This window comes from Ylistrum balloti, unplaced genomic scaffold, assembly GCF_031769215.1.
Source record: "Ylistrum balloti isolate Yb309-2 unplaced genomic scaffold, AGI_CSIRO_Ybal_v1 Utg370828, whole genome shotgun sequence".
In the NCBI taxonomy this organism is placed as follows: Eukaryota; Metazoa; Mollusca; class Bivalvia; order Pectinida; family Pectinidae; genus Ylistrum; species Ylistrum balloti.
Window position 1 is genome coordinate 165,987 of NW_026782478.1, and position 27,966 is coordinate 193,952.

General features: G+C 38.5%; 1 protein-coding gene across 2 annotated transcripts; it reads left to right on the forward strand.

The window, feature by feature from the left end:
• On the forward strand, nucleotides 1-27,841 carry LOC132558813 (gelsolin-like protein 2). 2 transcript variants are annotated; one of them, XM_060223422.1, is made up of 14 exons: nucleotides 1-50; nucleotides 10,900-10,951; nucleotides 11,182-11,262; nucleotides 11,919-11,992; nucleotides 13,129-13,203; nucleotides 13,343-13,414; nucleotides 14,671-14,798; nucleotides 15,869-15,977; nucleotides 16,310-16,420; nucleotides 18,739-18,819; nucleotides 19,485-19,582; nucleotides 24,969-25,047; nucleotides 26,448-26,546; nucleotides 26,822-27,841. In XM_060223422.1, exons 2-14 carry the CDS (start codon nucleotides 10,945-10,947, stop codon nucleotides 26,915-26,917), a joined length of 1,110 nt encoding a protein of 369 aa, XP_060079405.1. In that variant the 5' UTR covers nucleotides 1-50; nucleotides 10,900-10,944; the 3' UTR covers nucleotides 26,918-27,841. The 2 variants fall into 2 exon arrangements, with proteins under 2 accessions (XP_060079405.1, XP_060079404.1); XM_060223421.1 differs by lacking the exon at nucleotides 1-50 and adding an exon at nucleotides 1,714-1,789.
• Nucleotides 27,842-27,966: the final 125 nt, after the last annotated feature.

The following is a 27,966-nucleotide window of genomic DNA, read 5'->3' on the forward strand; positions in this document are numbered from 1 at the left end:
ATAATTGGTTACGGAGGTGCTGAAGTACAGTTTGGGATTCCGTGCTGTGTGTAAGTAACCACAAATGAACCGAACGATTCGTTTCATAGTCTCTGAATAACCTCATAGCAATGTGTATAAGAATAGACATAAATATTTCAATGAGTGCATTGATCTGTTTTTTATATCTAAGAAGCATTCGGATTTTTTCTTGTTTTGGCTAACTTTTAAATTGTATAAAATCGAAACATTTTCACATTTTCAAACAGCCACAGTTTTTCGGTTATTAGACGGATATCTAACGAGTTTCGACCTGGATACCAATCAAATGACCTTCTTTATGGGAACACTTTCACTTGTATAAAGTAAATACGTGATGTGTTTTAGTAGGAATTCAACGAATTTTTTTCTGTGTAAGCGAGAGAGGGGGGAGAGAGGGAGAGACAGGGGAGAGAGAGAGGAGAGAGAGGGGGAGAGAGAGGGGGAGAGAGAGGAGAGAGAGGAGAGAGAGAGGGGAGAGAGAGAGAGGAGAGAGAGAGAGAGGGGAGTGAGAGAGGGAGTGAGAGAGAGAGGGAGAGCGAGGGAAACAGCCACAGTTTTTCGGTTATTAGACGGATATATAACAATAACAACGAGTTTCGACCTGGATAGCAATCAAATGACCCTCTTTAAGCGAGAGAGGGGGGAGAGAGGGGGGAGAGAGGGGGGAGAGAGAGGGAGAGAGAGAGGGGAAGAGAGAGGGGAGGGAGAGAGAGAGAGAGAGAGAGAGAGAGAGAGAGAGAGAGAGAGAGAGAGAGAGAGAGAGAGAGCGCTCTGTACGAGCGTATTGCCTCGTTATGAAACTTTTAGAAAATTAATAAAAATCCCAAAGTTATAAGATATGATGGGCGACTCGTACATACAATATAATTTACCACGTGACTGTTTTTTCCCTTCATTCTCTCTTAGGGTTGATTTAACAATCCAATATCACTAGATCGTATCCGAATATAGTAACAAGGGACTTCCCCATATCTTTTGTTGAATAACTAGACAACACTATCATCCTGTTCAAATTGATTTATTACCTTTCGAAATGTATTTACACATTAATGTTGTTTAATTAGATTTTTCATTAAATTTGAATTCATACTGTTTTGTCTTTATTGCGATTTTTAACCTTTTTCTCTTCTCCTGTCGATCACTAAAATGTCCTTCTATCTGCGCTATCCAATTACAGGAAATGATCATTTTGTGATGTGGAGATAATGGGGTGATTTAAGAAAATAGTTATCAACCTGTCTTCCGGCGAGTATTAGGTTGGTAAATAATCGTATTCACATGAAAACAGACTGATAATTTTAATAATTCTTGGTATAAGGGTGTGCATACACTGAAGGACACGACCTTAAAATGAAGGATTGATGAAGAAACGAAAGCGTTTTGGGATTCTACGCGTGATCTTTCTCTCCACTAAATCGCGATAGTTGGGAAACTGCATGTTTCGTTCGTGTAACATATCCTCAACATAACAACAAAACCACACAAATAAATCTAAAGTCTAGTCTATAGGAGTAGAACTGCATTCCTCGGCCTTATTGCATTATATAGAATTTAAGAAAATGAGTAACTTCCGTTACACTATTGGGTGCATGTGCGCGAATGTTTTAAAACAGCTTCAGACAGCAATATCTGGGCCGAGACCCGGATGATTCTGTTTTTGCTTGCGAACCTCCAAATTTGGCACAGAAGGCGGAAGTGAGATAATAAGCGAAAGTTTCACAAACAGTCTTGGCTGGGGTTTAACACAGAAAGAAGGAAAACAGAGACGGTAAGTAATTCAAACAAATTAGGGTTTTGAATGCACAATATATCGATCTTGTTCATGTTTGTTTATTTTTTAGAGTTAAAGTACCAATTATATTTCCTATAAGTTTGATATAATATACTTGTTCATGTGCAAATAGATATGCCACGCCCAGGTCTGGCATGATATCGCCTTACAGAACTTCTATAAATTATTTGGAAAAATTAAAATAAAAAAAAAGCAGATAACATGTCTGAAAATGAGATCTTGTAGTCATAATTCTAAGTTGAATTTGTCGAATGAGGAATGTAATTAACTTGTGTAATTAATAGATACTTATGTTAATTGGAATGATAATATTAAATACATATATTTCATGAATGTTTATTATGGAGATTTGAAATAGAAACTTGTGTTTTTTTAATAAGTAATTCCGTGGCAGTAATCCAAACTTAAAACCGTTAGAGAGACGGATAGTTCTAAAAATAGTTTGAGCTGAACATGGTCTTGATGTTTTGGTAAGAAGTGTTATTTACATCAAAGCACACAAGCATTGAACGAGACCTCCATCTGCAGTTACAGTCAATTAGCGTTATAGCTGCTACTTTGACCCGTGACCTTAGTCTGAATCTTATGAAGTATTAGTTTGTGCATTTCGATAACAGTCTTAATTAAAATATCGCTGCTATTTTTCTCAGGGGGCGTCTTCGCATGCTCCTAAGTTTGATTAAGAGATACAAAATGTATGGGAGGAAGAACGAGGCATGCGTGATTGAACGAGCGTCTTGTAGAAAAAGGCGAAGAGTCATTAGTAAGAATGCTACGCTAAGTATTGTTATTTCGGTAATCCGGATTTCAGTATTGAGATGGTCGGATAAACGAAACAGCGACAGCCAAATTGACGAGGGAAAATCGGAATTAAAGTTACCGTATCAACGCGAAAGATTAACCTCAAAGAATCATCATACCCGAGGAAAGATATATTCATAAATAATTTTACTATATCTTGTCACATCTACAGCCGTATTTTAAAAAAATAGTTTGTGGCAGGTAATGTCCTACAGGGGCAGCTGTTTTGTAAGTTTCTAGACAGAGACAAATATTGTGACTAATATAACACACACACGTGCACGGAAGTGTGAGTGACATTATCTGCGAGTACACTGTCATGTCATTTGTGATGTTATTATCAACATGGCAATTAATATTGAGTACTCTACTTCACAATGTTGATGAACCACATATGTTACCAATCCAGTTATACGTACAAAATGTCTACATCTTTCATATTTTGTACTTTTTCATATCATTGTGTACATTATGTTTGTGTATAACTATCGATATTGTTAAGAGATAAGCTAAGCCGAGTAAATATGAATTATTTTGTCACGGTGAAATCACTAACATTGATGTTTAACTCGTGTTAGTTAACCGTGATGTTTAACTCGTGTTAGTTAACAGTGATGTTTTAAACTCGTGTTAGTTAACAGTAACAGTAATATTTAACTCGTGTTAGTTAAGTGTGATGTTTAACTCGTTTTAGTTAACCATGATGTTTAACTCGTGTTAGTTAACCTTGATTGTTAACTCGTGTTAGTTAACAGTGATATTTAAACTCGTGTTAGTTAACAGTAATATTTAACTCGTGTTAGTTAAGCGTGATGTTTAACTCGTGTTAGTTAACCATGATGTTTAACTCGTGTTAGTTAACCTTGATTGTTAACTCGTGTTAGTTAACCTTGATTGTTAACTCATGTTAGTTAACAGTGATTTTTTTTAACTCGTGTTAGTTAACAGTGATGTTTAACTCGTTTTAGTTAACCATGATGTTTAACTCGTGTTAGTTAACCTTGATTGTTAACTCGTGTTAGTTAACAGTGATATTTTTAACTCGTGTTAGTTAACCTTGATTGTTAACTCGTGTTAGTTAAGCGTGATGTTTAACTCATGTTAGTTAACAGTGATTTTTTTAACTCGTGTTAGTTAACAGTGATGTTTAACTCGTGTTAGTTAACAGTGATATTTAACTCGTGTTGATTGTTTTTAGGTTAGCTATATGAAATAATGATCTCTCTCTTTGATCTGAATATGTCATTTTGTGGATTCTAAATCAGAAATGTTTGTAAAGCCTACACTCCGAACACTGGAGAATTTCGATAAGGTGTGTATACATCTCTTTTAAAGAGAGTCGTAATATTCAGACTAACCACTGATGTACGGATATATGTTTAAGTACACAAAATGTATCCTCCACGTGTGTGTTTATTTGTATTCGTCTAGTATCGATGGTTATGCCACCAGTGTTGGACTAACGCCAGCCCTCCTCTCTCTCCCTCCCATCATTACAAGGCCTCTGTTTCCCCATTACAAGGTCGTGAGCTACTGTTTGAATGATCCACAGCATGAACTGATCACCGGCCGCTGGATAATTTCCATCCTCAGCCGTTACAAATATAATTATTACTTCTGCCCCTCTCTGGCTCCGACATGGTCTGTCTAAATTGACCCACCAACCATTTATGTGATGTTTCAGTATATCGAGTTAACGTTGGTTTTCAGATAAGAAGAAATCTTTCTTTCTTTGTGGAAACAAACAATATTAAAGTTATCGAAACATGTCGAATTGATCTATTTCTGTTCGTTGTGGTCACACGGGTTGTTTTTATATCTTAAGAGGATGTCTTTATCACTTCATTGTTAATGATTACCAAATATTTACAAAGAAAGTCACTAACAAAGCTTTTGTTATACTGAAACTGCTAAAATTCTTACAATAAGCGAAGAAGGATGATTTGCAGCAGATGCGTTCTGTTAAAACCTGAAGAGAAACTATCATTACTGTCCTCTAACATATAAACCATTTAGGTAAATTTTCTTATTAAAAAACAGATTGATTGCGATCTATGTTTGAGGGTTTATCAGGGTTTTTTTCTTTGGAATCGACAATTTTCTACGTGAAATCATAAAATGTTTTTTCCCTTGCGAAAGACTATCATGTCTGATTTGTTAATACACATGTAGATGTGTCGATAGATACAGTACATCTAACAGCGGAGTTCCATACTTCTAACTACAACAAACCTAACAAGCTTTTGGCAAGGATTTCTAACAGATTGTAACCTTGATCAGCATCACTGTACAGAGCTCCACTTAGACCAGACAACGCAAACATTTCTAGCCCGCCGACAGCCGAGTCTAGCGTACTATCGCATGTTAAGCTCTCTTTCTCATGATCTTGTGTTTTCAAAGCAGGTCGAAGAGTGCGTTTTTAAATTTGACATGTAACATGGTGATAGCTTTGAATTCTTTTTAGTTTTGAAACAGATGATGTTTGACATGTATAAACCAACATTTATCTGCAGACATGTATCCAGCAGACAAAAACTTGATGTGTCTCTGTGATGAATTCCAGGGGCGACCTCTGTAGATACAGACATATTCTTAGTATCTATGGCAACATGAATCTGTCCCAGCGTGCACTGCGGTACCTGGCAAATTGAGACTGTAAAGAAGATTTCTGGTAGATGTTATTTTCTACCCCTATATTTACACTGATTCGTTATGCTCATCCTTTGTAAAAGTTCTCCTTCGAGTCGTCAGGGTTAAAAATACAATGGGTAACCAGGTTTTGTTTGCGATGTTGCGTAAGAAACAAGGATCTATCTTCAGCGTCCGAATATGAATGATCAATTTCATACCCCTTAATTTTCTATATCTTACAATGGTGAGCTGAAGTACAGTTACAAGCCAAGCAATATTGATGGAGTAATGGCGTCATGTAAACATCATAAATGCCGTTTAACTTGTGGAGACTATTCTCTTTTTTTTCGTCAAATGATTTGTTCAATCTTTTTTCTTTTAACTAGCATAACTTCACTGTGGAAAGTGATAAAGTGAATAAGGAAGCCTTTGAACTATAACCAAGCCAGTCTTAGCATTAGAATACATGTAAAACCGACCAAGTAAATGAACTCCATATGAATAACGAGGTCCATCTGAGCGGTGCACTTCACGTCTCAAACATATTTGTTCCTGTACACTCGCAGAGGTCTTAAAATTCTGTCATATCCCGTCAAAACACTAACTAAAATAGCTAAGAGCAAAACAGTAATAAAAAAAAATTAGATATAAAGTACCAAACTACATGTATCATACCACACATCTCCATGATTCATTCAACTGGCACGCTAGTCGACTCGCCCAGCTGTTAATGTAACAGTTAGTCATTTCGACCCAACGTTAGAATCCTTACGATATATAAAATTTGTAAGTGAATAATACATATGTGACCCGTCATACAGATGATAGGTAATTGGGCGAGGCCGTCGAAGGGGTTGTCTGTACCAAGATGATGGGTAATGGGTTGAGGTCCTTCAAAGGGGTTTCTTTTTTTCTTTTTTTTTTTTTTTTTTTACACTCAGAAAATAGCAAATCAGCAGGTCTCACATAGTTACATAGCGACTCAGTTTATGCTTTTTCATGTTTTGTTAATATCGCTGTACATATTTTCTGAAAAATTGTTTCCTCATTCTCCTTGCTTCCCCCATCTCTCTCTCATCTCTTTCTCTCCCCTCTCTCTCCTTCTCTCTCTCTCTCTCCCTCTCTCTGTCACTCTTAGTTCTGTCTTTCCCTCTCTCCCCTCCTTCTTTCTCACTCCCTCTTAATCTTTCCTTTACTGTCTCGCATCTTTTCTCCTTTCTCTTTCCTCTATCCCTTTTCTCTCATCCCCCTCTCTCTTATTCACTCTCCCTCTCTCACTCTCACTTCTCTCTATCTCCCCCTTCTCTATCTCTCCCTCCCTCTCTCTTAACTTATCTCTCCTCTCTCTCCCCCTCTCTGTCTTTCCTTTTCCCTCTCTCTCTATCTCTCAATCACCCTCTCTCAGTTTCTTTCTCTTAACTACACAAATCGAAGATCAAAGATAACACATTTGTTAACATAGTATGGACGTTATAAAAAAGAAATATATAAAAAAAGAAATGAATTATTTTGGTTCACTTTAAGATATATTTTAAATCACCAATTTATTGTTTTTGTGTAGAGAACGATGTCGCTGTCACCATGCTTGCTGAAATTCTTTTGGCTTCATTTTCATCACAGTGTGTTCCTTTTTTTTTTTTAATAGCATTGTAACTACGTGAACGATTATTCAAAGTGATTCGTCACGTTTGCTGTAATCATTTTTACAAACATAATTTCAAGTAAGTCATCTTTTGGTAATACTTTAAACATAATTTTCTGTTCAATTCATACTTAAATAGTTTTACTATGTCCACGTACTTTGTCCTTGAATCACTTTGGTGATACCATTTATATATAACAAACCCAACCAGTGATAACAAACTATTAATCCAGTCATACGCAGAATAGGTTATTTTATATCCAATAACTATATATTTCAAACATTTTATATTTATGGTGTAGCCTATTCTACGAAGAGATTCTTTTACGTGATCCCAGAGTGGAGTTATACAAATACACTCAATAAAATAGTGAATATAGTCATCTTTAACTTTACATACTTCGCAATTCTCGTGTGACTTAATATTCCATCTTTTTAATAAAACGCCATTGGGAATAATATTACTGAATAATTTCCAACGAAAAACTTTTTCGTCGTTCTCCCTTACAACCTTAAATACAAATTCAAAAAAGTTGGTAAACACGCCTCTACTGTTTTCCTTGATATTAAGTTTTTCTTTCCAAACTTGGAAGCTATGTGTAGTATGGGATTTTTTACCCCTTAGAATATCATACATTTCCTTGTTACACATATTTTGCAATGACTTTGTTTTGTATGTTGTTGTATTAAACACACAAACATCCTTCCATAATATCTGAACGACCGATTTAGATTTTTCACTATGTAATTCTTCTATCCAACATCGTGGTATTGCTTGTTTTACAGATAAAATTTCAACTAACCAGTTACTTTTACAATGCAGTTTATCATATATAAGATTATCATCTATTTTTCCATAAATTCCCACAATATCGTTTATGTAAATCAAACCAGAATCTATCCATGTTTTAAACCATAGAGCCTTTCCACCCAATGTTATATGTTTGTTGCCCCATATCACCTGTTGTTTTATTTCCCTGTAACTTTTTATATTACGATTTTCCTCCTGCAGTGTAAACCACGAACTAAGTAAGTCAAAATAAAATTTCGGTAATTCCTGATATTTTGGCAGGAGTATAGTTGAACATGTATTCATTTTAAAAATTAAATTATTTGCTCCAAATTTATCATAATAATAGCGTGGCAAAATTTTCCAATTGGCTTCAGTGTGGTTAAGTAATCGCTTAATCCAAGAAATACGTAAGACATTAATATGACATTGGATGTCTCTTATTTTTAGCCCGCCATTATCAAAATCACAGATCATAGTATTTCGTTTTACTCTATCAGGCTTCCCATCCCAAATAAAAGCGTAAATCATCTTTTCTAAAACCTTAATCGTGTCATTATCGATTCCAATTGCACTAACGAGAAAAGTAATCATTGGAATAACTAGACTTTGTATTATTATCGATTTTCCAAGCAAGGTTAACTTCCTTTTTTTCCAATTTTTCATTAATTGGTCTATAGATACAATTTTGTCTTTCCAACAAAGATTGGAGCATACTTTACTGTTCATACCAAAGTGAACACCCAGTGATTTTGCCGTTTTCACCCATTTGATACCTGCATGACAATTGTCTTTATTTTTATTTGATCCAACAAAAATACCCTCTGTCTTATCCTTATTCAATTTTAATCCTGACATTTTTCCGAATTCCTCAACTAATTTCAATGCCCTTTTAACCTCACTATACCTCATGAACAATGTAGTATCATCTGCTAACTGGGATATCTTTACATATTTATTATTTAACTTTACACCTTTAATATTTGTATCAGAACGTAGTTTGCATGCCAAAATTTCTGCCGCTATGACAAATAGTAAACAAGAAAGAGGACAACCTTGCCTTATTCCACGTGATATTTTGTAGCTTCCGGTTAACCAGTTATTGTTCTTTACACAGCCTTTGATATCAGTATACAAAGTCTTAACCCACTTAATAAATGAGTTCCCCAAACCGAATTTTTCTAAACAAGTAAACATAAAATCCCACTCAATTGTATCGAAAGCCTTTGAAAAATCTAGAAAAATTATACATGAATCAATGTTGAACTTTTCCGAATAATCAATAATATCTTGAATAAGCCTGATGTTATACCCAATAAATCTATTGCGTATATACCCGTTCTGATCAGTATTTATGATTTTTGACATTACTGGTTTTATCCGTAGTCAGGACCGATAAGGGGTTTCTTTACACGTAAGTATGGAGGGCAGATGTAGAGGAGCAATGGTCGAGACAGCTGTAAGCTTTAACTGTATGACTGAGAGGGGGAACATTGATGGCAACTTTTGAAAATTTCTTTTTTCATTAGCTACGTGACGAGTCTCGTTATACCAACCTTAACAAGTAGTGGGATAGTTCAGGGTAGGGGTTAGGGGTACTTCATTCTTCATACAAGACCATTGTTTGTGTTGGGGTTTACGTCTTCACAACAGTCAAAGTCAATTCAATGCAGTTTCGCCAGATGATGAGACCAACAAAGGACACTATCACAGTGTCATCACACTGAAATATCATAACCGTGATACCTCACTCAGTTACAGACATCAAAGGACACTATCACAGTGTCATCACTCTGAAATATCATAACCGTGATACCTCACTCAGTTACAGACATCAAAGGACACTATCACAGTGTCATCACTCTGAAATATCATAACCGTGATACCTCACTCAGTTACAGACATCAAAGGACACTATCACAGTGTCATCACTCTGAAATATCATAACCGTGATACCTCACTCAGTTACAGACATCAAAGGACACTATCACAGTGTCATCACTCTGAAATATCATAACCGTGATACCTCACTCAGTTACAGACATCAAAGGACACTATCACAGTGTCATCACTCTGAAATATCATAACCGTGATACCTCACTCAGTTACAGACATCAAAGGACACTATCACAGTGTCATCACTCTGAAATATCATAACCGTGATACCTCACTCAGTTACAGACATCAAAGGACACTATCACAGTGTCATCACTCTGAAATATCATAACCGTGATACCTCACTCAGTTACAGACATCAAAGGACACTATCACAGTGTCATCACTCTGAAATATCATAACCGTGATACCTCACTCAGTTACAGACATCAAAGGACACTATCACAGTGTCATCACTCTGAAATATCATAACCGTGATACCTCACTCAGTTACAGACATCAAAGGACACTATCACAGTGTCATCACTCTGAAATATCATAACCGTGATACCTCACTCAGTTACAGACATCAAAGGACACTATCACAGTGTCATCACTCTGAAATATCATAACCGTGATACCTCACTCAGTTACAGACATCAAAGGACACTATCACAGTGTCATCACTCTGAAATATCATAACCGTGATACCTCACTCAGTTACAGACATCAAAGGACACTATCACAGTGTCATCACTCTGAAATATCATAACCGTGATACCTCACTCAGTTACAGACATCAAAGGACACTATCACAGTGTCATCACTCTGAAATATCATAACCGTGATACCTCACTCAGTTACAGACATCAAAGGACACTATCACAGTGTCATCACTCTGAAATAACCGTGACACCACGTACAACACTAGATCTCTAGATCTACATTTTTTGTTCCCGCTTACAGTTGCCGCCATTTTCCCCTTCAACAAATTCCTCTTCCTCGGGGAGTCTTTTCACTTTTTATGAACTTTGCTGACAACGTGAATTTCAAGTGTCCTTGAAGTAAAGTATTTTGAATCCATGTTAAGGATGCACGTGCTGACAAATGCGAACTAAAGTATGTGTGAAAAGTTTATGTTGCTGAGTACTTTCCAATATCTCACCAGTGTTTTTCTTTTTGATCTTTTATTTTACATTTAGGAGCACACGTACATGTGAAAGACGAGTACAGATTTGATGCGAAATGGCTTCGAATTTGTTTCTTTATAGAGGAACTCGTCGAATGAATGTCTATTGTTTTAATTTTGAAACAAACATCCTATGTGAAGATCATTTTTCATTTCAGTTTTTTGTTTGAATATCGTCACGAGCTACTGAAAGGAACATAACCATGGCGGGTAGGTATAGCATGAACATAATCTCGTATTTGTGTTAATGTTTGTGATCTAATCATTACGAATACCTCGACATATTTTCTGTCAAATATCCCTTTTTGCGCCTTTTAATGATATAATGTTTAAATTGGTGTTAAATGCTTGTGAAGTATCGATAGTGCAATATTCTTTATGGATACAAAAAGTGCTGAATATGTAGTATGTTTGATAATCATTAGTACTGATTCTTTCAGGATTAAGAAAAGCAAAGAAGTATAACTGGAAGGATTCCAACATGGCACTGTTCGGCTCCGACGTCGAGAAGGAAGTCAAAAGTAATGTTTTGTGTGTGTTTAACTTGACACAGGGCGCCAGAAAAATATACATATTGATAACATGGTCGACCTGTTATCTAGTTAATCTATTGTGACGTCATCATGAACTATGACGTTAAGTAATGAATTTGAAATTGCGCAACAAAATGGCTACCTCCGATTGATTTTGTCCTCGATATTGTTTTCTTTAAAACCTGTCAAAATGTAAAGTTTCCGAGTTACGTGATAAAATCAAAGAGACGGGGTTCACATACTTTAGAACTAACATTCGCTTCATTAAATCTGAGGAAAAGGAAAATTCATTAACATTCTACAACGGTATTTCATAACTAGCAGACAGGTTCAATATTTCTACAATTTCCGGGATTTTTCATCAAATAAATATGGATAATTTCATTGAACATTCCTTATCTTAGACAGCATTTTCTATTGAAGAATTATGTGATTAAGGTTTGGAGCGAATTAGACCGCATTTCGAAAATTAAACATAGAAGAAATTTAGTATGTTATAATTTGTGGTCATATATCATATTATTTTTACAAGGTCATGTTGAGGATATACATTATCTACAATACCTTTGTGATCGGGGCGTTGGGGAAATTTTCAATAAAACCAAATATTTTATGTCAACGTACTAGTGTCATTTATCCTTCAGAGTCTGCTGCCCAGACGGAGCCGGCCTGGGACGGTGCTGGTCAAGCTCCAGGCATACAGATATGGAGGATCGTGGTAGGTGGCTAGCGTGTATTCAATGAAACGTCTCTGTCTATGTCAACTCAATGCGCACAGTTTGTGGTTAAGTGTGATCGAAAGTAAGTGTTTAATGCTGATAAATGGCGACAAGCTAGTGGTGACTGGATTAGGGCTATCAGAGTGTCCTTCTTTAGCAGATCAATGGGGACTCGTTTAGTATTAATAGATTAATGATGAATAGATTAGTGGTGACTAGATTAGTGATGACTAGATCAGAGGTGATTAGATTAGTGGTGACTAGATTAGTGATGACTAGATCAGAGGTGATTAGATTAGTGGTGACTAGATTAGCGGCGACTAGATTAGTGGTGACTAGATAAGTGTTGATTAGATTAGTGATAAATAGATTAGCGGTATTTAGATTAGAGATGAATAGATTAGTGGTGACTAGATTAGCGGCGAATAGATTAGTGGTGACTAGATTAGCGGTGAAAAGATTTGCGGTGAATAAATCAGTGGTTACTAGATTAGCGGTGAATAGATAAGTGGTGACTAGATTAGGGATAAATAGATTAGCGGTATTTAGATTAGAGGTGAATAGATTATTTGTGACTAGATTAGTGGTGACTAGATTAGTGGTGACTATATTAATGGTGACTAGGGTAGCGGTGACTAGATTACCGATAAATAGATTAGCGATGAATAAATTAGCGGTGAATAGATTAGTGATGATTAGATTAGTGGTGATTAGATTAGCGGTTACTAGATTAGTGGTGGCTAGATTAGTGGTGATTAGATTAGCGGTTACTAGATTAGTGGTGGCTAGATTAGTGGTGATTAGATTAGTGGTGACTAGATTAGCGGCGAATAGATTAGTAGTGACTAGATTAGCGGTGAAAAGATTAGAGGTGAATAGATTAGTGGTGACTAGATTAGGGATGACTAGATTAGTGGTGAGTAGATTAGTGGTGATTAGATTAGCGATGACTAGATTAGTGGTGACTAGATAAGGGATGACTAGATCAGTGACGATTGGATAAATAGTGACCAGATAAGAGATGAATTTAAAACCGAATCTCCCCCGGATATCTGGATACTGATATTTGTATATTGCGTTTATTGACAAATCAGGATAAAATGTTATGTTTTCAAATGCAATTTGTCTTCTTCAGAAATTCCAGGTGACTCACTGGCCTAAAGAACAATACGGACAGTTCTATGATGGAGATTCTTACATCGTTTTAAAGGTAAGTTAATCATAGCTTCAACAGTAATTTATGATTTGTATAATTGCGTGAATTGTTTTTTTCCGTTCCGACGTGTTACCCCTAAATACCCTAAACATGATACGATATTCCAAACCGAACTCTTTCTTTACTTTGGCAGACGACTGACGAGCCTGGAAGTGGTGAATTAGCCCTACACGTGCATTTCTGGATCGGGAAGTACAGCTCCCAGGTAAACAGTTTTGTTTACCTTAGTCTGTTGTCAATTACAATATAAAACTAGATTAGCAGTGACTAGATTAGTGGTGAACAGATTAGTGATGACTAGATAAGTGGTGACTAGATTAGTGGTGACTAGATTAGTGGTGACTAGATTAGTGGTGACTAGATTAGTGGTGATTAGATTAGTGATGACTAGATAAGTGGTGACTAGATAAGTGGTGACTAGATAAGTGGTGACTAGATAAGTGGTGACTAGTTTGTGGTGATTAGATTAGTGGTGACTAGATTAGTGGTGACTAGATTAGTGGTGACTAGATTAGTGGTGACTAGATTAGTGGTGACTAGATTAGTGGTGACTAGATTAGTGGTGACTAGATTAGCAGTGATTAGATTAGTGGTGACTAGATTAGTGGTGACTAGATTAGTGGTGACTAGATTAGTGGTGACTAGATTAGTGGTGACTAGATTAGTGGTGACTAGATTAGTGGTAATTAGTTTGTGGTGAACTAGATTAGTGGTGATTAGATTAGCGGTGACTAGATTAGTAGTGACTAGATTAGTGGTGACTAGATTAGTGGTGACTAGATTAGTGGTGACTAGATTAGAGGTGATTAGATTAGTGGTGACTAGATTAGTGGTGATTAGATTAGTGATGACTAGATAAGTGGTGACTAGATTAGCAGTGATTAGATTAGTGGTGATTAGATTAGTGGTGATTAGATTAGTGGTGTCTAGATAGTCGCTAGTATCAACTCTGCTGGAGTTGTTTAGAATACTTAGGAACATATACACTACTGATAAGTTTGAGGAGTCCGCGTTGATACTGATTCTGTCTGTTTTTGAAGTCTGGATTCCATGGAAACTACACATGGCGGATTTTGTCCGCACCAAAATAGTCACAAATAGTACAGGTATCTCAATTCTTCTTTTTATAATTTTAACTTCAAAAAATTGAATATTATGGTCGTCACGGAAACGTAATTTCGTCCAATGTCATAAAATAACCCCAAAAGCATGTGTGATATTGCCGTCCAGTTATTTAATGACTCCGGAAACGATAGATCTGTCGTCGTATCTTCTTACAGCAAAAAGCAGTACGGAGTGGACTTTGACAGGAAATGCCTAATGTTCAGTCCTATTGGCATTTGTTTTAATTCCTCATCCCGTACTATAAAAAGCCAGTAGTATAAAAAGCGTGAAAGTGGACGATTTAAGATCTGTTATACATGGCTTCGTAATCTCTCCTTTTAAACGTCCTAATTACAGGACGAGTACGGGACGGCGGCCTACAAGACTGTAGAGCTGGACACTCTACTGGACGACAGAGCAGTGCAGCACCGCGAAGTCCAAGGGCACGAATCAGAACTCTTCAAATCGTACTTCAACTCTATCATGTGAGTCAATATTGGTATTTAACAATCAAAATCTTTCACCTGGAAAGTTATATTGGAATTTAACGAGGATTAATTGAAACTTAGTAAAATAGTAAAATTTTCAATGAAGTTGATATACAGCTTGTATGGGGCGTTATCGTTCGATCGTAAGTTGCGCCTTTTGCAAATACCCGTGACATTTTAAAGTTTAATAGTTCATGCGTTATGTTCTTCAACACTTGCAGATGAAATAATATTCTTCAATTTTCATTTTAAATAAACAGGTTGTAATGTAGTTACATTTTAAATAAACAGGTTGTAATGTAGTTACATTTTAAATAAACAGGTTGTAATGTAGTTACATTTTAAATAAACAGGTTGTAATGTAGTTACATTTTAAATAAACAGGTTGTAATGTAGTTACATTTTAAATAAACAGGTTGTAATGTAGTTACATTTTAAATAAACAGGTTGTAATGTAGTTACATTTTAAATAAACAGGTTGTAATGTAGTTACATTTTAAATAAACAGGTTGTAATGTAGTTACATTTTAAATAAACAGGTTGTAATGTAGTTACATTTTAAATAAACAGGTTGTAATGTAGTTACATTTTAAATAAACAGGTTGTAATGTAGTTACATTTTAAATAAACAGGTTGTAATGTAGTTACATTTTAAATAAACAGGTTGTAATGTAGTTACATTTTAAATAAACAGGTTGTAATGTAGTTACATTTTAAATAAACCGGTTGTAATGTAGTTACATTTTTGAGAGTGTTATATCTGAGACAATTAACCACGAAGACTTTGTAGATGTCGGACGTGAATATTAATCGTTAAGCAACGAAATACATTATTTCGTCTGTGTTGGCCAAACTATTTACCAAACAGCCTTACTCACGTGAAGTTTTTCAACTGCCCCGCCGACTTCGAAATAAAGAAGTTCGGCTGTACATGTAAAGTAATTGATATTAGGTCCAAGTCTGTTTATCACTTTCCTAAAAATAATGTAATTGGTTATATCATGGAGTTTTTGTATAAAGTGATGTTTAGATGAAAGGAAATAAATAGCATTATTGTGATCTTGTAGGATTTTAAAAGGTGGAGCTGAGACTGGTTTCCGTCACGTGGCCCCAGAAGAATACAAGCCAAGGCTGCTGCATTTCAGTGGAGTTCGAAGCAGGGTAGAGGTCGTGGAGGTAGGACAAAAGTTTTGGAAGGTCACAATGTACTGTAATGGTGGTAAGGGGATGGGGGATAATCAGTTCAGATGTACTGTTTATTGTTAACATTGTATTAAACTTATAATAAGTCGGTTATCATTTATTATGTGACAGTCAAATGACCCCTGTGGGCAAAACTGTACAGTTACTCCTTTGTCAGAGAAGGAGAGGAAAAACAATCATTGTTATAATGGAACATCTTTGTTGGATTTGTTGATCTTAATTTTAGTTATGTATTTCAACATTCCTTACCGTGTGATCAATTAATTAATTAGTTAATTACAGTGTAATGTTTATCCTCTGTTCAGGTAGCGTTCAGCAAACGATCACTTAAAACTGACGATGTCTTCATCCTCGACCTCGGAAGAGATCTCTATCAGTGGAATGGAAGTGGATCTAACAAGGACGAGCGTTTCAAGGTTTTATACGGATTAGTGCGCGGATAACATGTATCTAGAGTGATTTTGGGGTAGCTACAGTGCACGTGAGATACTGGGGTAGCTACAGTGCACGTGAGATTTTGGGTGTAGCTACAGTGCACGTGAGATTTTGGGGAAGCTACAGTGAATGTGAGATTTTGGAGTAGCTACTGTGCACGTGAGATTTTGGGGGGTAGCTACAGTGTATGTGAGATTTTGGGGTAGCTTCAGTGCACATGAGATTTTGGGTGTAGCTACAGTGCACGTGAGATTTTGGGGAAGCTACAGTGAACGTGAGATTTTGGAGTAGCTACTGTGCACGTGAGATTTTGGGGTAGCTACAGTGCACGTGATATTTTGAGTGTAGCTACAGTGCACGTGAGATTTTGGGGAAGCTATAGTGAACGTGAGATTTTGGAGTAGCTACTGTGCACGTGAGATTTTGGGGGGTAGCTACAGTGCACGTGAGATTTTGGGGAAGCTATAGTGAACGTGAGATCTTGGAGTAGCTACTGTGCATGTGAGATTTTGGGGGGTAGCTATAGTGCACGTGAGATACTGGGGTAGCTACAGTGCACGTGAGATTTTGGGTGTAGCTACAGTGCACGTGAGATTTTGGGGAAGCTACAGTGAATGTGAGATTTTGGAGTAGCTACTGTGCACGTGAGATTTTGGGGGGTAGCTACAGTGTACGTGAGATTTTGGGGTAGCTTCAGTGCACATGAGATTTTGGGTGTAGCTACAGTGCACGTGAGATTTTGGGGAAGCTACAGTGAACGTGAGATTTTTTAGTAGCTACTGTGCACGTGAGATTGGGGGGGGTAGCTACAGTGCACGTGAGATTTTGGGGTAGCTACAGTGCACGTGAGATTTTGGGTGTAGCTACAGTGCACGTGAGATTTTGGGGAAGCTACAGTGAACGTGAGATTTTGGAGTAGCTACTGTGCACGTGAGATTTTGGGGTAGCTACAGTGCACGTGATATTTTGAGTGTAGCTACAGTGCACGTGAGATTTTGGGGAAGCTATAGTGAACGTGAGATTTTGGAGTAGCTACTGTGCACGTGAGATTTTGGGGGGTAGCTACAGTGCACGTGAGATTTTGGGGAAGCTATAGTGAACGTGAGATCTTGGAGTAGCTACTGTGCATGTGAGATTTTGGGGGGTAGCTATAGTGCACGTGAGATTTTGGGGTAGCTACTGTGCACGTGAGATTTTGGGTGTAGCTACAGTGCACGTGAGATTTTGGGGAAGCTACAGTGAACGTGAGATTTTGGGTGTAGCTACAGTGCACGTGAGATTTTGGGGGGTAGCTACAGTGCACGTGAGATTTTGGGGAAGCTACAGTGCACGTGAGATTTTGGGATAGCTACAGTGCACGTGAGATTTTGGGGTAGCAACAGTGCACGTGAGATGATGGGTGTAGCTACAGTGCATGTGAGATTTTGTGGAAGCTACAGTGAACGTGATATTTTGGAGTAGCTACAGTGCACGTGAGATTTTGGGGAAGCTACAGTGAACGTGAGATTTTGGAGTAGCTACAGTGCACGTGAGATTTTGGGTGTAGCTACAGTGCACGTGAGATTTTGGGGAAGCTACAGTGAACGTGATATTTTGGAGTAGCTACAGTGCACGTGAGATTTTGGGGGGTAGCTACAGTGCACGTGAGATTTTGGGGAAGCTACAGTGCACGTGAGATTTTGGGATAGCTACAGTGCACGTGAGATTTTGGGGTAGCTACAGTGAACGTGATATTTTGGAGTAGCTACTGTGCACGTGAGATTTTGGAGTAGCTACTGTGCACGTGAGATTTTGGGGAAGCTACAGTGAACGTGATATTTTGGAGTAGCTACAGTGCACGTGAGATTGTTTGGGGTAGCTACAGTGCATAATATTTTGGGGGGTAGCTACAGTGCACGTGAGATTTTGGGATAGATACAGTGCACGTGAGATTTTGGGTAGTTACAGTGAACGTGAGATTTTAGGATAGCTGGAGTCGAGAACAAGTACATATGTGATGGGTGGACGGGACAGAGTACGTAAAACGACGGAGGACAGTAGTGTTTAATGTGTAAGATTTGATCTGGTGGACGTAGTGTTCTGGGATATGGGGTAAATGCATATATTGTTGGGAAGGGGTAATCTACGGATGCTACCTGGGGGAGTAATGGAGTAAAGATACGATTTGTACAAGACAGAATTGATATTTGATAGATAACTAAGAAGTAAAGGTATATTCAGGGGTGAGCTTTAAAGACATGACCTATATTGAAATATATCTGTCGAAAAGTGATAATCACATAAAAGTTTCCCTTAACAGGCAATGTCTTTCCTGTCCAACCTGAAGATCGAAAGAAAAGCTACGTCTGAAACTCTGGAGGAGGACATGCTGCACCCAGAGGTAAGTTTTAAATGGTACCGGCAAAACATGTTTTACCCCATCTTACTTGTACCACGGAAAATGATCAAGCTGTACTTAAAGGAGTTTTCAAAAACTAAGAAATACCGACACGTCAACACAGTCTTAATTCAAACTAAAATTCAATAAAACTAGGGCAAAATCGGAAAGTCAGAAAGATTTACACGGAGACACAAGGAGAATAAGACCCGGTTTTCTGGAAAAGTAAGTGTCTTCTGCTTCATCGACAACACCCGTCATGTTGTGAATTTTGTTCGATCAGAGCAAGTAGTTTGTCGTTCCGGAATGAGAACCAGGTTTTCATTTCTTCCTTTCGTGTCAAACCAGAATCTTTAAAAAACAGGGGTTAGCACTCTCTTCTTAACGATCAGCAATGCGGAAGATTAACGATTGGTTTGCCCATTATCTTTATGATATGACGGCTGGTAGAGTGTCCTGCTGGCAGTATATTTCATAATGTCAGGTGCAGTTCACATTATCACAAGGTGGCAGACACTATTATTAAAAACCTTTCCGAAAGCACACTCAACACGTGCACACGCCCCGCATACGTATGGAAGCTGTTCTTAAATAAGACCATAGCTGTTGACAGGACCTTAAATCTTAAACCAAAACCGTGGTTATAGAGTACATCTACATCTTTGTAGCACAAGTTCTATGCCGCCCTGCCAGAAACCGAACTTGAAGATGAGGACAGTGACGACGAAGCAGGTGAAGACAGCATCGAAGATAAGTTACTCTACCAGTAAGTAAAGTGATCGTCACAGCGTCTGTCCAGTAAGTAAAGTGGTCGTCACAGCGTCTGTCCAGTAAGTAAAGTGGTCGTCACAGCGTCTGTCCAGTAAGTAAAGTGGTCGTCACAGCGTCTGACCAGTAAGTAAAGAAGTCGTCACAGCGTCTGTCCAGTAAGTAAAGTGATCGTCACAGTGTCTGTCCAGTAAGTAAAGTGGTCGTCACAGCGTCTGACCAGTAAGTAAAGTGGTCGTCACAGCGTCTGTCCAGTAAGTAAAGTGGTCGTCACAGCGTCTGTCCAGTAAGTAAAGTGGTCGTCACAGCGTCTGACCAGTAAGTAAAGTGGTCGTTATAGCGTCTGTCCAGTAAGTAAAGTGGTCGTCACAGCGTCTGTCCAGTAAGTAAAGTGGTCGTTATAGCGTCTGTCCAGTAAGTAAAGTGGTCGTCACAGCGTCTGTCCAGTAAGTAAAGTGGTCGTCACAGCGTCTGTCCAGTAAGTAAAGTGGTCGTCACAGCGTCTGTCCAGTAAGTAAAGTGGTCGTCACAGCGTCTGTCCAGTAAGTAAAGTGGTCGTCACAGCGTCTGACCAGTAAGTAAAGAAGTCGTCACAGCGACTGTCCAGTAAGTAAAGTGATCGTCACAGCGTCTGTCCAGTAAGTAAAGTGATCGTCACAGCGTCTGTCCAGTAAGTAAAGTGATCGTCACAGCGTCTGTCCAGTAAGTAAAGTGATCGTCACAGTGTCTGTCCAGTAAGTAAAGAAGTCGTCACAGCGTCTGTCCAGTAAGTAAAGTGGTCGTCACAGCGTCTGTCCAGTAAGTAAAGTGGTCGTCACAGCGTCTGTCCAGTAAGTAAAGTGATCGTCACAGTGTCTGTCCAGTAAGTAAAGTGGTCGTCACAGCGTCTGACCAGTAAGTAAAGTGGTCGTCACAGCGTCTGTCCAGTAAGTAAAGTGGTCGTTATAGCGTCTGTCCAGTAAGTAAAGTGGTCGTCACAGCGTCTGTCCAGTAAGTAAAGTGATCGTCACAGTGTCTGTCCAGTAAGTAAAGTGATCGTCACAGCGTCTGTCCAGTAAGTAAAGTGATCGTCACAGCGTCTGTCCAGTAAGTAAAGTGGTCGTCACAGCGTCTGTCCAGTAAGTAAAGTGGTCGTCACAGCGTCTGTCCAGTAAGTAAAGTGGTCGTCACAGCGTCTGTCCAGTAAGTAAAGTGGTCGTCACAGCGTCTGTCCAGTAAGTAAAGTGGTCGTCACAGCGTCTGTCCAGTAAGTAAAGTGGTCGTCACAGCGTCTGTCCAGTAAGTAAAGTGGTCGTCACAGCGTCTGTCCAGTAAGTAAAGTGGTCGTCACAGTGTCTGTCCAGTAAGTAAAGTGGTCGTCGTGAGTGGTCGTCACAGCGTCTGACCAGTAAGTAAAGTGATCGTCACAGTGTCTGTCCAGTAAGTAAAGTGATCGTCACAGCGTCTGTCCAGTAAGTAAAGTGGTCGTCACAGTGTCTGTCCAGTAAGTAAAGTGGTCGTCACAGCGTCTGTCCAGTAAGTAAAGTGGTCGTCACAGCGTCTGTCCAGTAAGTAAAGTGATCGTCACAGTGTCTGTCCAGTAAGTAAAGTGGTCGTCACAGCGTCTGTCCAGTAAGTAAAGTGGTCGTCACAGCGTCTGTCCAGTAGGTAAAGTGGTCGTCACAGCGTCTGACCAGTAAGTAAAGTGATCGTCACAGTGTCTGTCCAGTAAGTAAAGTGGTCGTCACAGCGTCTGTCCAGTAAGTAAAGTGATCGTCACAGCGTCTGTCCAGTAAGTAAAGTGGTCGTCACAGCGTCTGTCCAGTAAGTAAAGTGGTCGTCACAGCGTCTGTCCAGTAAGTAAAGTGGTCGTCACAGCGTCTGACCAGTAAGTAAAGTGATCGTCACAGCGTCTGTCCAGTAAGTAAAGTGGTCGTCACAGCGTCTGTCCAGTAAGTAAAGTGGTCGTCACAGCGTCTGTCCAGTAAGTAAAGTGGTCGTCACAGTGTCTGTCCAGTAAGTAAAGTGGTCGTCACAGTGTCTGTCCAGTAAGTAAAGTGGTCGTCACAGCGTGTGTTATATTACTTATTAGGTAAACATGGAATTATTCTGACTCACGGTTACATAAGGGATACTTCGATATGTGCTATATGTTTTATGCTGATTAAAAACGTAAGAGGAAATGTCGTTTTCTTTTGTTGTCGTCAATTAAGGTCTTAGAGTATATATATAACTGTTATGAGACGATACCATGATGGTCTTGACAGGTTCTGAAAAATCTGGTAGCTATTGATTTACATACTTAAGTACATTATTATCACTGACGATTCCTGTGAGTATCATTATTTATTTATTTGTGAACATGAATTGGTATGTCAAATCCGACATTTATATATTCCAAAATATTACTGTATATATCCTAGTCGTACGAAAATGGAAGGTCTTTTTTCTCTGTGTAACGTTCGTTTGCTAATTCATATTAATAGATTTCTAGAAAAACTTGAAAAACCTTTGAATATATGAAAACTCAACGTATATATGTATACAGGTATCAAAACTGTGTTATTATTGTGTTCCGCCATGTTTAATATTTGTTGTTTATATGTGGCCCCTTGTAGCACAATCTGTGTGTCTGAGCGTACAATAAAATCTGAAATATGAAATCTGTTAGGATGAAATAGTCAATTCATCATACAACCAATACTATATCTCTTTGTATTTAAAGATGTATTTTGCAAACATTATGTCGGTAAATTAGATATATCTTGATAATAAGTTCATATTTACTTCTCATACTGTCGACAACCCTATTTAGTTCATATACCATTGAGATAAAAAAAAACCCAGTCTAGCATAACCATGATTGTGGTGAGTGTGCAGGTAAAAAACTGATGGTGGTGAGTGTGCATGTAAAAAACTGATGGTGGTGAGTGTGCAGGTAAAAAACTGATGGTGGTGAGTGTGCAGGTAAAAAACTGGTGGTGGTGAGTGTGCAGGTAAAAAACTGATGGTGGTGAGTGTGCAGGTAAAAAACTGATGGTGGTGAGTGTGCAGGTAAAAAACTGATGGTGGTGAGTGTGCAGGTAAAAAACTGATGGTGGTGAGTGTGCAGGTAAAAACTGATGGTGGTGAGTGTGCAGATAAAAAACTGATGGTGGTGAGTGTACAGGTAAAAAACTGATGGTGGCGAGTGTACAGGTGAAAAACTGATGGTGGTGATTGTACAGGTGAAAAACAGATGGTGGTGAGTGTGCAGGTAAAAAACAGATTGTGGTGAGTGTACAGGTAAAAACAGATTGTGGTGAGTATACAGGTAAAAACAGATTGTGGTGAGTGTGCAGGTGAAAAACAGATTGTGGTGAGTGTACAGGTAAAAACAGATTGTGGTGAGTGTGCAGGTGAAAAACAGATTGTGGTGAGTGTGCAGGTGAAAAACTGGTGGTGGTGAGTGTGCAGGTAAAAAACTGATGGTGGTGAATGTAAGAAAAACAGTGTAATATATGAACAGGATATATGTGTGTGAATTAGTGCAGGTTATGGTGCAAGTGATATTGTGTGATGGTGTATGTGAGTGTGTGTGAGGGTGTATGTGAGGGTGTGTGAGGGTGTATGTGATGGTGTGTGAGGTGTATGTTAGGGTGTATGTGAGGGTGTGTGAGGGTGTACGTGATGGTATGTGTGAGGGTGTATGTGCTGGTGTATGTGAGTGTGTGTGTGAGGGTGTGTTAGGGTGTATGTGATGGTGTGTGAGGGGTATGTGAGGGTGTTTGTGAGGGTGTGAGAGGGTGTATTTGATGGTATGTGTGAGGGTGTATGTGCTGGTGTATGTGAGTGTGTGTGTGAGGGTGTGTGAGGGTATGTGATGTGTATACAAGGGTGTATGTGAGGGTATGTGTGAGGTGTATGTGAGGGTATGTGTGAGGTGTATGTGAGGGTGTGTGAGGGTGTATGTGATGGTATGTGTGAGGGTGTATGTGCTGGTGTATGTGAGTGTGTGTATGAGGGTGTATGAGGGTATGTGATGGTGTATACAAGGGTGTATGTGAGGGTATGTGTGAGGTGTATGTGAGGGTGTGTGAGGGTGTATGTGATGGTATGTGTGAGGGTGTATGTGCTGGTGTATGTAAGTGTGTGTATGAGGGTGTATGAGGGTATGTGATGGTGTATACAAGGGTGTATGTGAGGGTATGTGTGAGGTGTATGTGAGGGTGTGTGAGGTGTATGTGAGGGTGTGTGAGGATGTATGTGAGAAAGTATGTGAGGGTATGTGAGGGTGTATGTGAAGGTGTGTTAGGGTTTGTGAGGGTGTATGTGAACTTTGTGATGGTGTATGTGAGGTTTGTGAGGGTGTGTGTGAGGGTGTATGTAAGGGGATATGTGAGGGTGTGTTAGGGTTTGTGAGGGTGTATGTTAGGATGTATGTGAAGTTTGTGAGGGTGTATGTGAGGGTATGTGTGAGGTGTATGTGAGGGTGTGTGAGGTGTATGTGAGGGTGTGTGAGGGTGTATGTGAGGAAGTATGTGAAGTTTGTGAGGGTGTATGTGAGGGTGTATGTGATGGTGTATGTGAGGTTTGTGAGGGTGTGTGTGAGGGTGTATGTAAGGGGATATGTGAGGGTGTGTTAGGGTTTGTGAGGGTGTATGTTAGGATGTATGTGAAGTTTGTGAGGGTGTATGTGAGGGTATGTGTGAGGTGTATGTGAGGGTGTGTGAGGTGTATGTGAGGGTGTGTGAGGGTGTATGTGAGGAAGTATGTGAAGTTTGTGAGGGTGTATGTGAGGGTGTATGTGATGGTGTATGTGAGGTTTGTGAGGGTGTGTGTGAGGGTGTATGTAAGGGGATATGTGAGGGTGTGTTAGGGTTTGTGAGGGTGTATGTTAGGATGTATGTGAAGTTTGTGAGGGTGTATGTGAGGGTATGTGTGAGGTGTATGTGAGGGTGTGTGAGGTGTATGTGAGGGTGTGTGAGGGTGTATGTGAGGAAGTATGTGAAGTTTGTGAGGGTGTATGTGAGGGTGTATGTGATGGTGTATGTGAGGTTTGTGAGGGTGTGTGTGAGGGTGTATGTAAGGGGATATGTGAGGGTGTGTTAGGGTTTGTGAGGGTGTATGTTAGGATGTATGTGAAGTTTGTGAGGGTGTATGTGAGGGTATGTGTGAGGTGTATGTGAGGGTGTGTGAGGTGTATGTGAGGGTGTATGAGGGTGTATGTGAGGAAGTATGTGAAGTTTGTGAGGGTGTATGTGAGGGTGTATGTGATGGTGTATGTGAGGTTTGTGAGGGTGTGTGTGAGGGTGTATGTAAGGGGATATGTGAGGGTGTGTTAGGGTGTGTGAGGGTGTATATATGTAAAAGTAATGTTGTCAAACATCGATTAACAAAGAAAAAATAATTTGCTTTTGTTGCAGGCTTTCCGATTCTTCTGGTAAACTGGCCATGAGTCAGGTGAAAACCGGAAACGTGACGCCGTGCGATTTAAAATCCGAGGTAAACAATTTTTGTTTGATTCTTACTTGACTCAAATAGGTAGAGCGTGATGTACATACATCCTGTTTTGTATTTGTTTGTTTGTTTTTTCAAGTTGGATTCTTACCTGACTTCTATATGTACGATATACATACATCCTTATAGTGTCTACTAGATATACATATATATATATGATCCAAATTCATTATTTGGTACTCACCGCAGTATGATGGTGTTGTATATTTGGTACTCACCGCAGTATGACGGTGTTGTATATTTGGTACTCACCGCAGTATGACGGTGTACTCACCGCAGTATGACGGTGTTGTATATTTGGTACTCACCGCAGTATGACGGTGTTGTATATTTGGTACTCACCGCAGTATGACGGTGTTGTAAATTTGGTACTCACTACAGTATGATGGTGTTGTAAATTTGGTACTCACCGCAGTATGATGGTGTTGTAAATTTGGTACTCACCGCAGTATGACGGTGTTGTATATTTGGTACTCACTACAGTATGATGGTGTTGTAAATTTGGTACTCACTACAGTATGATGGTGTTGTATATTTGGTACTCACTACAGTATGATGGTGTACTCACTACAGTATGATGGTGTACTCACTACAGTATGATGGTGTTGTATATTTGGTACTCACTACAGTATGATGGTGTTGTAAATTTGGTACTCACTACAGTATGATGGTGTTGTAAATTTGGTACTCACTACAGTATGATGGTGTTGTAAATTTGGTACTCACTACAGTATGATGGTGTTGTATATTTGGTACTCACTACAGTATGATGGTGTACTCACTACAGTATGATGGTGTTGTATATTTGGTACTCACTACAGTATGATGGTGTACTCACTACAGTATGATGGTGTTGTATATTTGGTACTCACTACAGTATGATGGTGTTGTATATTTGGTACTCACTACAGTATGATGGTGTACTCACTACAGTATGATGGTGTTGTATATTTGGTACAACTATGTAGTATTTGTCCAGAACCTTGAGACGAAGTCTCTTGCCTAGGGAAAAATGCACGTTTCTTTGATGACAAAAATGTTTACTGAAAGATAATGCACTGTTTTCCTATTTAATTGTTTTTTGACCTAAGGACTGGTTTTAACATCACCTTTTATACTCCAACATACGACGAGATTTTCCCAGGGTCTTATCCCGTCATGTATCTATTTATAGCATCACTGTTTACATTTGACAAGGTTTCTCTTACCATATTTCTCGAATACGACATCAACATCTCTGTTCTTTTGATATCGGGAAGCAAGAGTATCGAATACTAAAACAGATTCTTACGTCAGCCTTTTAACAGAGGAAATGTGATCATTTGTGATATGTACGCAACATCAGCAACAACAACAATAACAACAGATCCTCTGCTTGTTTACAGGATGTGTTTTTGCTCCTTCACAAAAGTCTTGGCGTATTTGTATGGGTTGGCAAAACAACTTCTGAAAAAGAGAAAAAGAATGGCATGACATATGCTCACGTAAGTAACAAATATTTACAGAAGTAATAACATATTGCATATACCTCCCTCAGGTAACGTGGTTATCTACCTAGGTAGGTCATTGTCAAAAGGATTTATTAAGAAATTTGCAAAAAAAAAAGAACATTTGTGATAACAGCTTTTTATATTTTGGTCTTTACATATGATTCCTAGTCACGACATTTCCATAGACACCACTTATTTGTTGAGATTTTCACTGACAAACTAAATCAGCGTATAAAGATCTGCGTTAAGATTTTTTTTATTTTTTCCAGAACTTTTTGCATGACAGAAAGCAGTGCTATCTCCCTATCACAGTGGTTCGTGAGGGACAACAATCTGCTGACCTGTCACTTGCCATGACTGCTTGAGTGTTTAAAAGACACTGATGAACAATGTGCTATTCAGTAAGACGCTTGGCTGTCACAAAGTAGCTTAGACGCTTAGATTCATATTGTGCCTCCGTCCATTTTAGGATCTATCCCCTGGTCATCGGACTCCAGGTCTGCACTCACCAACTGTAATGAGTGAGGTTGATCAATATACAGTATGGGATGACACTTACATATATTTATCGCACTTCCGTAAAATAGTAAACCCTCTTGTTTGATTTATTTCCCTTTGTTTTATTTAACTTAAAAAAACAAGTCTTAAGTTTGAGGAAGTTTGACGAGAAAGTTACTAGTTGTGACAATGTAGTTACTGTGCTATTTCACACTGTTAAAACTAGCCGTCTTCCGCAATTTTTATGAGTGTGATCTCTCCTTTTTCCGCTGACCAATCCCAAATATCTTAAAGACGATGGTGACGAAAATATTACGGAATCTGACGTTTTAAGTTTCGTAGCCAAGTCTCACATTCCATGCCAAATTCTTACACAAAGTCATGACAAAATGTAACGTAAAAATAGCCATGTTATTAATTCAATATCTATGATCTACCTTTCCGCGATTAAAGTAATCTATTTGCCTGTGGGGAAAGGTTAGTGAGTTGAAAGTTTTCTCTAATATAAATTCCGACATATTTTGAGCATTTTAAAAATGTATCATAATTCGTATTCGAACGAAGTCCAATATTTAAAATCTTTATAAGAACATTTGTAGAGTCGACTTGTTCGGATTTTCTAGGAGATTTTAATGTTGTTAACATCTATTTGATTCTAATAAATGATTGACAAAGCACAGCTACGTTTTTGGGACCCTGATTCTTTTTTATTTTGTTTGTTAATTCACTTGTTGATGTTCTCTACTTCATATCTATCAATGTCGATTAATAAATTATATGATATTTTGAAACCTTTTTGTTATTATGATTTTCAAAGTACAATAAAAAAGTACCGGTTTTCTAACAAAAACCGCTAGCCTCTCTTATCCAACATATATCTTAGTCAAAAAGAAAAAAATGTAATGTAACAATACTG